The 15432-nt window shown below is 39.8% G+C and overlaps 1 protein-coding gene across 1 annotated transcript in view; it reads right to left on the bottom strand.

Annotated features, from left to right (window-relative positions):
• The window catches only part of LAPTM4B (lysosomal protein transmembrane 4 beta), a 117535-nt gene extending 106821 nt beyond the window's left edge, over nucleotides 1-10714 (bottom strand). Inside the window, exon 1 of the mRNA XM_044668563.1 lies at nucleotides 10338-10714. Within this exon, the coding sequence (XP_044524498.1) occupies nucleotides 10338-10436 (99 nt within the window). The 5' untranslated portion in view covers nucleotides 10437-10714. The remainder of the gene's footprint in view (nucleotides 1-10337) is intronic.
• Between the last annotated feature and the right edge of the window lie 4718 nt (nucleotides 10715-15432).

Raw genomic sequence — 15432 nt, 5'->3', positions numbered from 1 at the left:
GCAAAAAAGACAGTGAAGAAGCAATCATAGAATTAGGAGAACTAAGGAGAGAGTGATATCATGAAAATCTAAAGAGAAGAAAGTGAAGGAGAAGAGTGATCAACAATTCAAGGGATAGAGACCAAGGAGAATGAGGACTGAAAAGGCCATTGGATTTGGCATCTAAGAGATAATTAATAACTCTGGAGAGAGCAATTTTGGTGAGATGGAAGATTGGAAATCAGATTGTAAGGCTTTAGAAGAAGACAGTGAGAGGTGAGAAAGTAGAGCCACCTATTGTACCCAACTTTTTTGAGTTTAGTCCCAAAGGGCAGAAGAGATAAATGATGATAATTAAGAGGGATGGAAGGACCAAGGGAGAGTTTTTAAGGATGGGGAATACATGGGCATGTTTTTAAACAATAGAAAAATTAGACAGTAGATAGGGAGAGATTGAAAATAAGTAATAGAGTGAGGATCACTAATGAGGCAATCAATTGGAAGAGATGAGATGGAATGGGATCACTCCAGTGAGTAGAGGGGTTAGCTTTGATAAGGAATAAGACTACTTCATCATGGGAGAAAGAAGTAGAGGAGAAAATGATAGAAAGTAACAGGAAATGAAGAAGAGAGGAAAAGTGGGAGCTCAAACTGAATGGCTTCCACTTTTTTCTGTAAATTATGAGGGAAGGAGAATGGAGGGAGAGGGAACCATAGGAAGTTTGAGGAGGGATAAGAAGACCTAGAAGAGCTACTGAGGCAAATGGATTAAGAGTGAGTTGACAAGGGAGGTATAGTAGGATTGCCTACCAGTAGTGAGAGTTTATTTGAGGTCATGTAAAATAAGTTTGTACTTGACCCAGTCAGAATGATTAGTGACTTTCTCCATCTTTATTCAGCAGCACATGTGTATAGGAGAGAAGGTAACGAATGGTGGGAGTGATCCAGGGCCAAAGGTTGGCTGGGCATAATCACTGATATGATAAAGGGACTAGGAATTCAAGAAAGGAATTCAGTATATAATTGACTTGGTTTACCAACAGACCAACATGGAGAGAAGAGGAGAGAATAGCTAGTGCTGGGGAAATAGCCTAGGAGAGAACTGAGGGGTAAATGAATTGGAGGTCATGGTGTGGATGAAAAGGAGGTTTTTGTAAGGGAAGGCAGAGGCAGAAGTGAAAAGTCAATAGATTATTCTGTTGATACACTTAAAACTTCATCATGCCCTTATACTGATTATAGTTTATTAATTTATTTAAAACTTCATTATGCCCTTATACTAAATGTTTTATATTTATATTAAAAATTACATTATAAACATATGTATATAATGTCATAATACATATTATAAATATATGACAATTATAAGGATATGTAACTATGTAGTAAATTTAGAGTTGGAGAACTTGGGTTCAGATCTTGACTCTTATGCTTAAAAATGAATGGCCTAACTTAATCCTCAGTTTCCTCATCTATAAAATTAAGGGAGTGGACCAACTGATCTCTAAGGTCCCTTCCAGCTGTTGGTCAATGATCCCATAAATATGCTCTATTAATCCATTCAAAAATATATTTACTTTGTATACTTCACTGTACAAGGTAATGTGAGGGATACACATGTATGATATCTGTCACAGCCTTCAAAGAACTTATAATATCACTGGGGAGGCAAGACAAATTCTCTTTCTTCAAATTTTTCATGGCACTTCACTTAGATTTCACATTTTTCTTATTTCTCTTCTCAAATGCATTGTGTTTATTTGGATTCATGCTCTTGTTATCTACCACCCCATAATGAACAAATATTGCAACAATATAAAAAATGGCAAAAGAGGTATCCAAGTTAGTAAATACTAAGTGTCAAACATGTGATATATACAATATGCTCACTGAGGCTGGCTATGGGAGAACTCATCTGGGCTAGGAATAGCCAGGTTAAGATTCACAGAGAAAGTGAGACTCTCCTGGGCCTTCAACAATGGGTTGAGTTTATATGAAGATTAACTGGAGAGGATTGCCAAGCTTCTAGCTTTGTAGGACCTGCTAGAGTCTATACTCCACTGACATAGCCATCAAAGATGCGGCATCATTTTGATCCAGCCATACCACTGCTGGGTTTATACTCCAAAGAGATCATAAGGAAAAAGACGTGTTCAAAAATATTTATAGCTGCGCTCTTTGTGGTGGCAAAAAATTGGAAAATGAGGGAATGTCCTTCGATTGGGGAATGGCTGAACAAATTGTGGTATCTGATGGTGATGGAGTACTATTGTGGTAAAAGGAATAATAAACTGGAGGAATTCCATGTGAACTGGAATGACCTCCAGGAATTGATGCAGAGTGAAAGGAGCAGATCCAGGAGAACCTTATACACAGAGACAGATACATTATGGCACAATTGAATATAATGGACTTCTCTACTAGCAGCAATGCAATGATCCAGGCATTTCTGAGGGACTTATGAGAAAGAACACTATCCACACTCAGAGAAAGAACTGTGGAAGCAGAAACACAGAAGAAAAACAACTGCTTGATCACATGGGTCAGTGGGGATATGATCGGGGATGTAGACTCTAAGGGATCACTCTAATGCAAAAATTAATAATATGGAAATAGTTCTTAATCAATGACACATGTAAAACCCAGTGGAATTGCTCACTGGCTACGGGAGGGGGTTGGGAGGAGGGGAAGGAAAGAATATGAATCATGTAACCATGGGAAAATATTCTTAATTAATTAATTAAATGAAAAATTTCAAATAAAAAAATGCGGCATCAGACTAAGACTACGGTGGAGGCAAAGACACAGGCTTAATAAAACCCCAAAATTTTTGAGGTAGATTTTTCTTGAAATCTCTAAATAAGTAAAAAAAAAAATAGAACAGTTTATATAAGAGAAACAGTATCATAAAGCGAATACTAAGCAGCATAAATTGTTGTTATTCAGTCATATCTGGCTTCATGTGATCCCATGGACTTTTTCCATGGGACTTTCATGGCAAAGATACTGGAATGGTTTGCCTTTTCCTTCTCCAGTGTGTCCCCCTTTTACAAATGAGGAACTGAGGCAAATATAAGTTAAGTGACATGCCAATATCACACAGCTAATAACTGTCTGAGGCCAGATTTGAACCCAAGTCCTCTTGACTCCAGGTCTGGTGTTCTATCCACTGTACCACCTAGCTGCCCCAAAATTACAGCATAATAAATTTGGATTGGGATAAGCACAGTTTAAACATACTGAAACAAGTCAATGAATGAGTCTGCAAAAACCTCTTCCTATGGTTGAAAATAAGATGGGTCAGAGATGACTTCCTGCTTCAGTCTCACATTTACAAATAAATACCCAATATATATTTTCACCCTATAACCCACCCAGCAGCACTTCAAATTTAACATATCTAAAATAAAACTCATCATCTTTTCTTCTTCTCATCACCCCCAAGCCAGTGCCTTTCAATGATGATATCATCTTTCTCCCAGTCACCCAGGCTGGAAACCCGAGTCATTTCTGATTCCGCCCTTATTCTTCCACATTTAGCCAAGCATAATGCCCTGTGAACTTCATTAACATCACGCATTTGTGGCTTTTTTTTTCATTCCCCATGCCCCTTACTTCCAAGGCTATGGTACTTTAGTTCTGAACTAATGTAATTATCTTTTTTTTTGTTTGTTTTGTTTTGTTTTTGTTTTAAACCCTTGTACTTGTGTATTGTCTCATAGGTGGAAGATTGGTAAGGGTGGGCAATGGGGGTCAAGTGACTTGCCCAGGGTCACACAGCTGGGAAGTGGCTGAGGCCGGGTTTGAACCTAGGACCTCCTGTCTGTAGGCCTGACTCTCACTCCACTGAGCTACCCAGCTGCCCCTTAATATAATTATCTTTTAACCGGGCACCTTGTCTCAAAAGTCTTTCTTTACTCCAATCTACTGTACAAGGCCATTATCATTTCTTTTTCTAAGAAGGAAAAAGTCAATAGATCCTTCTGTTCATACATTTAAAACTTCATCATTCCCTTATACTGATTGCCTTCTATTATAAATATATGTCATCATAACTGTCATGTTACAAATATATGACAGTTATAAGGACATGGAACTCTTGAAAGCAAATTTAGAGTTAGAGAACTTAGGTTCAGATCTTGGCTCTAATGCTTAAAAATGTGTGACCTAACTGGTCTGATCCTGTTTTCTCATCTGTAAAATAGTATGTCAAAAAATTCATGCTCAAAAATGTTCATAGGCTCCCCTCCCCACCCACTGCCTAAAAGATTTTTTTTCTTACTTTGGCATGTAAAGCCTTCTTCAGAATGGTCTTCTGTCTTTTCAAACTGACCTCAAACCATTCCCTCACTACAATCCTTTGCTCCACACTGATCGACTCTCAGAATATGCATTTCTTCCTTCTCCATCTTTGTGTATATCATGCCAACTATCCTTCCACCTCTCCCTGCTAATTTTTTTAAAACCCTTAACTTCTGTGTATTGGCTCCTAGGTGGAAGAGTGGTAAGGGTGGGCAATGAGGGTCAAGTGACTTGCCCAGGGTCACACAACTAGGAAGTATCTCAGGCCAGATTTGAACTCTGGACCTCCTGTCTCCAGGCCTGACTATCAATCCACTGAGCTAACCAGCTGCCCCACTGCTAATATTTTCTAATTGAGTGGATCCTAAGACCAAATAGCTAGAGTTTGAAGAGACCCAGAGGCCATCCAGACTAGCTCCCTCAGCAAGGAAACTGGCACTCAGAGAAAGTGAGTGACTTGCCCAAGGTCACAAAGGTAATAAATATCAAAAGTAGAATTCAAACCCAGGTCCTCTGACTAGAGTCAGTGTTATTTCCACTGGACCATAGTCCCTCTGTTCTTCAAAAGGCCAGCTAAAATGCTACCTGTTAGAGGGCAGCTTGGTAGCTAAGTGGATTGAGAGCCAGGCCTAGAGATGAGAGGTCCTAGGTTCAAATTTGACCTCAGACATTTCCCAGCTGTGTGACCCTGGACAAGTCACTTAACCCCCATTGCCTACCCTTACCACTCTTCTTCCTTGGAGCCAATACACAGTATTGACTATAATACAGAAGGTAAGGATTTTAAAAATAAAATAAAATGCTACCTGTTCTCTGCATATCAAATCTAGGCAGACATACTGACCTTTTTTATGAACTCATAGCACTTATTCTCTGCCATAGCCTTCATTTGGCACTTACTCTGTACAGTGCCCAGTAAAGCACTTGTTTTTCCCATGTGCCTTAAGTTCCTTGCTAGATTATAAATTCCCTTAGGGGAACATCTTATTCTTAGAAATAGCACACTATAATGAAAAAAAAATTGAACAGGAGAGATCTGCATTCATATCCCACCATTGACAATGACTTGCTATTACTATGAGCAAATTACATATAGAAGCCACTTAAAAAAAAAAAAAGGTTGTTCAAGATGATCAAAATGATAAGAAATCAAATGCAGTGTTGTTGGCCATGAAGATGGGCCCTTGCTTAATAATTGATGGTTCTAAGGTAGTAGCTGACACTAAGTAAATGTTTGTAGAATGAAAGATGACATGAGGCAGCTAGGTGGCTCAGTGGATTGAGAGCCAGAACTGGAGTCAGGAGGACTTAGGTTCAAGTCTGGCCTCAGATACATCCTGACACCCTGGGCAAGTCACTTAACTTCCATTGCCTCGCCTTTCCTGCTCTTCTGCCTTGGAATCAATATTTAGTATTGATTCTAATACAGAAGGTAAGGGTTAGAAAAAAAAAAGAATGAATGATGACAACTCACATTTGTACAGCATTTTAAAATTTACGAAGCCCTTTTCTCACAACAATCCTATATGGAAGTGATTGGGGTGAGCAGTGATGGAGATAGGGCCCTGTGCTTTGAGATGAAACCCTTTATTTTTCACCAGCTAGCAAATATTGCAAAATAGAATGAAGAAAAGTATATACTAATCCTATGCTTTCTATCCATGATACATAGCACCTTGTGCTTTCCCTGTGCATTCTACGCAGCTGATAAAGGCTTGCCAGACATTCCAAAAGTGTAGAGGAGAATATCGGAGACGTCTTGCAAGATGACAGGTGATGTTAAGCAGGACACAGGAGAGAACATACCACATGTGCACTGGGGTGGGGGGGGAAACCTTTGAAGTCAAGGGAAATTCCCCAAACCAGTGCATGGCCTCTTTCTCTTTTTTTGTGTCCTGAGTTTACCTTATGACATGTAGACCTTTAAAAACATATCTTCACTTGAAAGGATACCTGCCTCTTTAACGCCCATTTTCCAGGGTTTTTAGCTGAAACCCCCAGAGGAGGATAATTCTGAGAAAAGGTGGTGAGTTCCTAAAAATGGGAGGAGGCAATCCCCTACACCCTCAATAAATCTAGAAACTTTGATCTCTGCAATTGCTATTCTATCTCCCTGGACACACACTCTGTATCTTTCTTGAATAAACACTTTCATGCCTTCAGATGAATGGAATCCAAGCTTCCAATTATTTGGGCGAGAACCTGCCTTTGCTTTTCCACAGCAAGTCTGCTCTCCCACAACAGAAGGAAGCACAAGTATGAGTAAATACAAAAAAGGATCGTCACTTCAATTCAATAAATATTTATTAAGCAACTACCTGTGTACCAGGCATCATGATAAATTCTAGATCTATTGCCTCACCTGAGTTGGATGCTCCCTCCAACAATGTAACAATAAATAGATCAGGTAGATGGATGGATTTTTTTTAATAGATGGTGATGGGTGGATAAATGACTAACATTTCTAAAGCACTTTAAACTTACAACACACTTTATCTGAGGTAGACACTATTATTATCCCCATTTTAAGATGAGGAAACTGAAGGAGAAAATGGTTAAATTAATATTTGGTATTTTGCTCACTGATTTACTTAGAACAATTGGATGTTTGAACTGGAAAAAATTTTAGATATTCTTCAGTCCAACCCTCTCCTTTTACAGATGAGGGAATTGAAGCTAGGGATTTGTAGTGATTTGATCAAGGTCACAGAGCAATATTAAACCTCGTCTTCTGATTGCCCAGTCCTTCACATTAAAGCATAACTGTTGCTCTCTCCAGAATGACTTCCTCTAACTGTAACTGACAAAGGAGTCATTGTTGAAAGCTGAATTTTCTGTATAGCTAGGGATATGCCTCCTTTAAACAATCAGATTATTTGGTTTGACCATTTTAGAGGGCAATCTGTCTTACCTACCTTTTAAAAAAGAGGATACTGCATCTTTTTACCTCCCCCCCAAAGACTTGGGGACATTATTGTCATCATCACTTGTTTTACTGTATTGCACTTAAGACTTATTGAAAAATATAGAACTGTTTGCTCTAATATTAAATGGTTCCAGACTTCTGACTTTGAGTTCTTGTCTATTTTTCATAATTTGCTTCCTCTTTTGTCAGTCCATCAACTCTCATTTATCTCTGCTAATTCTTATAGCTGCCTCTATCAACATTCTCTTTCTTTTTTTCCTTTTTTATTGCCTGGTCAGCAAGGAAGGTTGAAGGGTTTGAAAACAGGATAACCAAACTCATCATCAATGTATATAAAATAAGGGTATACAGGCTTTAGTAAAGACCTGGAGGGCCCTACCAGGAGGCAAGTCTATGAGCCTTAGTGAATGGATTTTATAATATAAATATGTAGTGGTCCTGTTTACTAATTCAGATTTTTGAGGACTTTATATATAACTCCCAACTCACTAATAAATGATTTCCACAGAGAAGAGTTCAACTACTAGTTAAAATATTTATCATGCCTATACTTTTAATTTTGTTGGATTATAGCCTATAATAGAGCTCAAGTAGATTTATCACAACTGTATATTACATACTGCAATTGTCTGATGCAGTGCCCTAGGTTTTTTTTTTTTATTATTCATTCATGTTCTTGCAAGTCTTCAAATCAGTACATTTTCAAAAGGGCTCCAAGTCCTTTGTTCAAAGTAGTACATTTTTAATATAAATATAAATAAATATATTAACTGTATTTGATGCATCCTCATTTTTCCCTTTAATTATCTAAAGGATTTCCTGGCATTTACCAAAGTGAGAGTTGAGCCAACACACTGATGTTTTATCTGCATTCATGCTGCACTGTTAAAGGCCCACACCCTGAAGAGATGTTCGAAAGCTTTTTAGGCAAGAAATTAAAATCGTGTGACCACAATATATGCTCACTCAAAAGGAAAGCTGGAGCAGAAAGAATTTTAAATGCCTACAAACATGTTTCCTTTAAAAACCTCATATTTAATTATAAGAAAGATGTAAAATCATGCCCAATCACTTCAAGATCTAATGTCTGTATTGTGAGACATGGATATTATTAGAGGTGTTAAAGGATTTTTAAAATGCAAACTGGTCATTTTTAATTATGCCTAAGAACTCATCTACAGAAAAAGCTCTATATCAGATTTCACCAAAGCAATTTTTAGATGTTCTCTTGCCCAAGTTTTGTCTTTCTTTTAAATGAACTTTGCTTTAAAAAATGGCTCCTTGCTCTTACAGTGGTGCAATGGACTCAGATTCAGTTCTTTGCACAAGTGCTAGTGCAGACTAAGAAGGCAAGCCTCAAGAGTTTAAAAACTTCAAATAAGTCTCACCAACTCTCCTGAAAATACAGAAATTAGTACCTAGATGTTTAAAAAAAAAAAAGTCTAGCTCCGTTTACACTGCTAACCAGGGAAAAAAGAAAGAAGAGAAAAAAAAAAAGAAAAAGAAAACTGGTCTCCAGCGACTAAAGAGTGTTGAAACAGATAAATGGGTGCAAAATGGCTTCTTACAATAAGTAGATTAAGAAACAGTAAATAGTATCTGGATAGTTTCCCCCAAGTGTTTCTTTAAAACCTTCCTGAAACCAGCACAAACGAAAATTAACCAACCAAACACAAAACAAAACAACGACAACAAAAACAAACACAAAACGTTCAGGGGACTGTTCTAAGAACCCTCAAAAATTCTAACTCTAAAAAGGCATCTACAAATCAGTGATTCAGAAGATCTGAAGACAGGAATCTGGCAATGAAGGTAGACAAATCCTCCAACCAAAATACAAAATATCTCTGCAATAAGCCCAATAACCTCAGTGTACTCTCTCTAAACGTCTCTACAACGTTAAGTCCTTATGATTTTATGAAAAAGCAAAAGCTCTCCATTGCTAAAGTCAATAATATTTGGGGAACTCAGTACATTTTCTTATGAGATTGGGGGACTGTTTCACTTGCTCTAGTGATACAAAGCCCCTGCTTGGGCTGTCTGAGAGACTTCTGACTTTCTAGCTGTAATTATTATTGAACAGAAGGTGAATGTTCAAGAGCAGGATACGGGTTCTCCAGGGGGAAGCTTTGGTTCCCAGCAGACCAAGTACTCCAAATACTCCATTCTCCTAGGAGGGGATTTCCCAGAGATGAATGACTTAAGGAGAGGGGAAAAGAGGATCCTGCCACAAGTTAGCGCAGCCAGAGGGAATTACAGACTCTTAGGAGGAATTAGATTTCTAATAATAACACCGTTTAGAAGGGTTATCTCCAGAAACACCCAGTCCAAAGGATAGACCCTGCTTGAGCTGCAGAGATCCACAAGCCCCAGACGTAAGAGCACGGGAAACAAGGGGGGCGGGGAATAATAACAAAAAGCTATGCCACTAGAGTGGAAAGTAGTCGAGTAATTTCAGGGAGCAAGGAACCAGGAAGCAAGGGTTTTTTGTTGATTTTTGTTTTGGTTCCGTTCCTCTACCCCCACCCCCAACCTCTACCTGAGAAAATACGCAGGGCTTTAAGTCTTACCCAAGAGATTTTTTTTTTAAGGTTCACTAACCTTTATTGTGTTATGGCCCCCCTACCTACTAGGGCAGCCAGTGACGCCTACAGATTCACGCTGAGTAATGCATTTAAATGCACAAAATAAAATGCATAGTATTGTAAAGGAAACCAATTCTATTTAAATGCAGATATCAAAATATTATAAGAAAGACTAGTTCACAGATCCCAGATTAAGAACCCTATTTCATCCCAGGGATCATCTATGCCTTCATTTCCTCCCTGAGCCCCGAGCCCCAGGCAGTTCTCCCGGCTGCTCGGTCCAGTGCACACCTTTCCATTCCATCCTGGGGGCGAATGCTTGCCTTTTCCTCCCACGGAAAAAGTGAGGAACCTGCATTTCTGAGAAGGAGTCCTGGGGGAAGGTAGAACTCCCACCTGTGACCCCACTCCCACCCCCACAGACCTGAGGGAAGAGTTCACCTAAAACTCTAAAAGCGGCCTGGGCGAGGAAGCCCTGGCACCTCTACTTTTCCAGTTGCATCACTTCTCCCCAATGCCCCGAGGAGAAACCTTTCCGTGCTTACCAAGTTCCAGATGCCCAGCAGGATGGTGCCGGTGCGGACATGGCAGCACAGGCAGCAGCTGTTGGAATAAAATCGGGTCCAGGGCGCATTCATCTTCATGGCTGGGCTCCTCCCCTGGCTCTCTGGGACCCGCACCCGGGTCGCCAACGCTTCTGCAGCCGCTGCTACTCCGCCGCTGTGGCCGTTCAGAGTTCCAGCAAACGGGAGCCCAACTTTGCCGGAGTGCTTAACAGCCCCTCTCTGCCGGTCCGTTCTCCTCCTGCTGCTCTGGCCGCTGCGGTTTCTAGGGAGCCCCTCTTCCCTCCGACTCTTCCTTCCCTTCGGCCTCCCTCTCTGCTTCCCGGGCTCTGACTAACCAAAAGAGATTTCAGGTTGCAGCCGCAGCGGGACCCGAAGCGCCAGAAAGTGGCGGAAGGAGGGAGGAAAGAGGGATTGGACTTGGGGCTGGGGGTGGGGAAAAAGGGAGGACCTGGGGGAGGGGGGAGAGCCCGAAGGGGAGGAGAAAGGGCCTGGGAGAGAGGGAGCCAGCGACACCGCGTGACCAACGCTAGCCATAATCTGGATCTGAGTTCCATGATGTCACTAGGTGGCTTGTGCCAGCTACCAAGTTATGGAAGGCAAATATAATTAAATAAATAAGTGATCTTTGAGCCCTCGGCAGTGCCCAGATGCCATCAAACGCTGGGATAAAACTGGAGTCCCCTCCCCCTCTTCCTTTGATTTTTAAAATTTTGTTTGTTTGTTTATAAACTTGCTATGTGTGTATTTCAGTCTTGCCTGGAATACTGGCTGGTACTCATTTGGTGCAATTTTAACAGCTGGGAAGCCAAAATAAGGAATCCTGGTGGGCGCATCCTTCGCTTCTGCATTTTTGCTTCAAAACTGAAAAATTGTAGTCTAGCCTGAAGCCATGTAGTCGCCCCAAGTGGTCCATTTCAATCACAGTGGAAGTGATATTATCCAGGAAATGTGGTCCTGAGCTAGGAAACGATCACCACACTAGTAACATTTTTAATCATAACTGCATTTTTAAAAAAAGTCCCAACGGAATTCGAGATACATTTTCATCATTATCCTGTAGTCAATTTAAAAGGAGAGGAATGAAAAATTAGGGAATGATTTTTAGCATTAAGGATTCTTCAGTTCAGAAAAGAATTCCGGGAGGGGGGAGGAATGTGGGGGGTGGAGAGCTAGGTGGCTCAGTGGATAGAGAGCCAGGTCTAGAGATGTGAGGTCCTGGGTTCAAATATGGCCTCAGACATTTCTTAGCTGTGTGGTGTTGGAGAAGTCACTTAACCCTAATTGCCTAGTTCTTACTGCCCTTCTGCCTTAGAACAAATATACAGGAAAGAAAGAATTCGGAGATCAATAACTATGTAACTCCCCTATTTTACAAAGTTCAATTCACATTTAATTATCAAAAGCAATCTTGTGTATGATGAAGCATCCTTGAATCTGAAAGCCTGGGGCTATGACAAGTATAATAATATTTATTCTCCATTTGATAAACTTATACTGTAGTTCTTAACTAAGCTCCCCCACTGACTTCTGGGTCCCATTTTAATTTCTCATCTTAAAGATTTCCAACTATTCTGTCCCAGTTGGAAGCCTTTCCACTCCTTTTTTTGTTCGTCAACCTGCTCTAGGATAGCTCCCTACTACTATACCATTCCCCTCCTTTCCATATTTTCCATAGGATGAAATAAACCATCCAGTTTCCATCATACAAACCATCACACAATTCCCTTCTCCCTAATAAAATCCCATTTATTTATGACATTGTTTTTGTAGGGATGTTTAGAAATAATTCCTTTCATATTTCCAGGGCACAAAGAAAGAAAAACAAAAGGAACTGATATGTTCAATATTCAACCCAGTACTCTCAAGGTTCTTTCTTTGATCAAAGGAATGGTTGAAAATCTTGAAGATGAGAAATTAAAATGGGACAAAGAAGTCTGTCAGTGGGAGAGCTAGTTAAGAACTACAGTATAATAGGTTTATGAAATGGAGAATAAATATATATTTACATATTGTTGTTGTCATAGTGTTGTGGGGGGCTTAAGGTGAACCCCCTGGGGTTCGGGAAGGGAACCTTTTGCAAGGATGCAAGACACTGAAACTTAGCTTAAAAATAAAAAGAAAATTTTATTGATTTAGAAGGTAATGCCGAATCTGGCTAGGAAGACAGCATAGGTGGAAGCCTGCCTCCTAGGTAGAAGAGCATAGATGGGGAAAGCTGTTCCCAGATTTGCCTGAAGTCATAAGGGGTGACCCTCATAGTTTAGAGGACAGATGGATGTCTGAGATACAACTTGATGATATCAAGGAGGTATATCTCTCTGTCCATCTAAAGGAAGATCCAAGGAGGATAATCTTCTCAGGGTCTTATCAGAGTTATCAGATGTTTGGGTTTAGGAGTTACAAGAATGTAAAGGAGCAAAGGATTTCCCTGCTTATAGTTTGCCTGAAACACGTCTCTAGTTTTGGGGGTACAATGTCTATGCCAATAGCCCTAGGCTCTCAGATCCAAGTATACTTCATTTTACACAAGACTGTTCTTGTTAGGAGAAAAAGCATTCAAACACAGAATTTGTTGCTATGAAGAAACTCCTTCTAGAGTTCAGGAAAGGCTAAACGTTTTATATTTTGAGAAAACAAACTGATCAAAGGAGAATAGTACAAAGTTGGGAGATAAAATCGTCAAAGTTGAGAGATTAATGAAGTGCATTGCGGATTGATTGGCCTACTGTAATCAGTTAAGATTGGGTTCAAATTACTCAAGTTCATTTACTAGCTAGCTGTGTGACCTTGGACAAATAACTTAATCTCATCCAGTCTCCGTTTCCTCATCTGTAAAATAGATTGTAATAGTACTTACTATGGTAAAGTATAGCATAAAATAGCATAACACCTACTATAATATAGTACCTACTATATACTAGCATCCCAGGGTTGTTGTGGGAATCAAATGAGATAATATTTATGAAGTGATTAGTGCCAACTCTATAAATAAAAGCCACAAGTTTAACTATTTATTTTTATTTTCTTGAGAAAGAAACAAAAGAGATACATATTGAGACTCAGAACAAAGCCAAGTTAGACAGGGAGAAAGAGGTAACAGCTTATTTAGTGTTTTCTTGGGGAACTGGAGAGGGGGCGAGCCAGGGTGAATGATCTGAAGAAACTGTGAGTCAGACAGAAGATGGTTATTAGCCACTTGGAATGTTTTGTTCACAGCTTGGAGTGTTTATCTGGACACAGGATTGGACTCTGATAAGACAAAAGGAACGGCCTTGCAGCAATTTGCAGAAGCTCTGGGGCTGCTCCTGAGCAAGACTGACTTTACCTTTTGCTGGATTTATGCTTGTACTAGGTGCCTAGCAGGCCATTTCTGCACTTCCTCCCCAGAATCTGAAAATTAGGCAGTTTTGATAACAGCAGACCATCTGAGACAGTCATCCACAGATCCATGAGAATGTGTATCCCGATCAGACAACCCTCATCATTAGTTTCTGTGGATCTTCTGACACATAGTAAGTAATTCTTATACAAATGTTAGCTATTTGTTATTGTTATTGTTACTGTTGTATTGTTATGATTAATACTTGGTTTGTGGGGCACAGATACCTGACTGTTTCTAGTCAACGTGACCAACTGGAAGTTTGGGGTACGCTTACTTCCAGCTATCATGACTCAGAGATTTGCACTATTTGAGGAGAAAGAGTTCTCTAATTGGCTCCTAGAGTCAGAACACTAAGCCAGGGGTCCCTGAGTCAGAATTCAGTGGCTATACAAAAGGGGAGGACTGCCCTATGTTTTCATTTTTCCTTTACAGCTACGGAAGACTACTTTGAACTTCACTCTCTGAGAGCCAGATGGGAGAAGGATGACAACTCTGTCGTTCTCCTGGCCAGGGTGTCTGCGAACAAATGACTGTCTCTGTCACTGTTTGTATTTTCAAATCTTAAGTGGACAAGTATTTTCAGTCAGAAATGTCTAGGTGACAGAGATTCAGAAATCTTCTAGGTGGTCAAAAAGTCAAAATGGCTGATGCATCTATCTGAATGGCCATGATTGGTGGCAGCAGAACATCTACATTGGAAGAAGAGAGACATGCCACAGACAAACAGACGCAGAGCAATAATCGTTCAGAGCAATCATCACTCAAGGAAAGGAAGCTTGGAGGAATTTGATCCCTTTCAGGCAAAGAGAAATACCAACAAGAGACTGCAAAGACACTGGAACACAGCAGAGACCTACACAGAAAGGAATTTTCATGAAGATAATGCAAAGAGAAAAAAGGAGTTAGAATGAAGGTATTATCAATTATTTCTTAGTCACACATTTTCCCAACATGGGCCTCATTCCTATCTTATTTTAGATAATGCCCACTGCCCCTGACACATAGACTCTGTATGTATTGGTTAGAGATTATACATCTCAAGTGCTGTATATCAAATATTCTCACCATGCCTTCTTAGTAAATACTTTTTCTAAAAGTCCAGAGCAGCTAAGTGACTCAGTGAATTGAGAGGCAAGCCTAGAGATCGGAGGATCTGGGTTTAATCTAGCCTCAGTCACTTGTTGGCCTTGTGACTCTGGGCAAGTCACACTTAACCCTGTTGCCTATCCCTTACTGTTCTTCTGCCTTGGAATGCACAGTATTGATTCTAAGATGGAAAGGGTTTTTTAAAAAAGCTAATTATCTACTGGTTGACTGTTCATGGTGAGTGCACCAGCATGAACAACAACACTTAGAAGCATAGCCCCTAAAGATTGTCCCTTAGAGCTCTGAAAAAAAAAAGTATTATTCAACTTTTTGGAAATTGATCTTATGACTTCCAGTGCAAGTTGGGGTAATGAGGTGTGGTGGGGATGAAGGTTGCTACAAATGTATTCAAAATTGGGATATTTAAATAATATTTACAATATAGAATCTTTGATACTTGGTGCTTGAGGTTTTTTTAAAATATTTTGAGAAAAAATTTTGTAGATTAACAAATAATGGATTACAACTATTAAGTAGGTGTTTTCTCTTGTTTTACCTAGAAAGAGCAATGTTTCACTTGGGAATGCCACTTCCCACAAGACTTAA

This window comes from Gracilinanus agilis, chromosome 1 (assembly GCF_016433145.1).
Source record: "Gracilinanus agilis isolate LMUSP501 chromosome 1, AgileGrace, whole genome shotgun sequence".
Lineage (NCBI taxonomy): Eukaryota > Metazoa > Chordata > Mammalia > Didelphimorphia > Didelphidae > Gracilinanus > Gracilinanus agilis.
The sequence above is the reverse complement of the archived record's forward strand: the minus strand, read 5'-3'. Positions and strand labels throughout refer to the sequence as shown.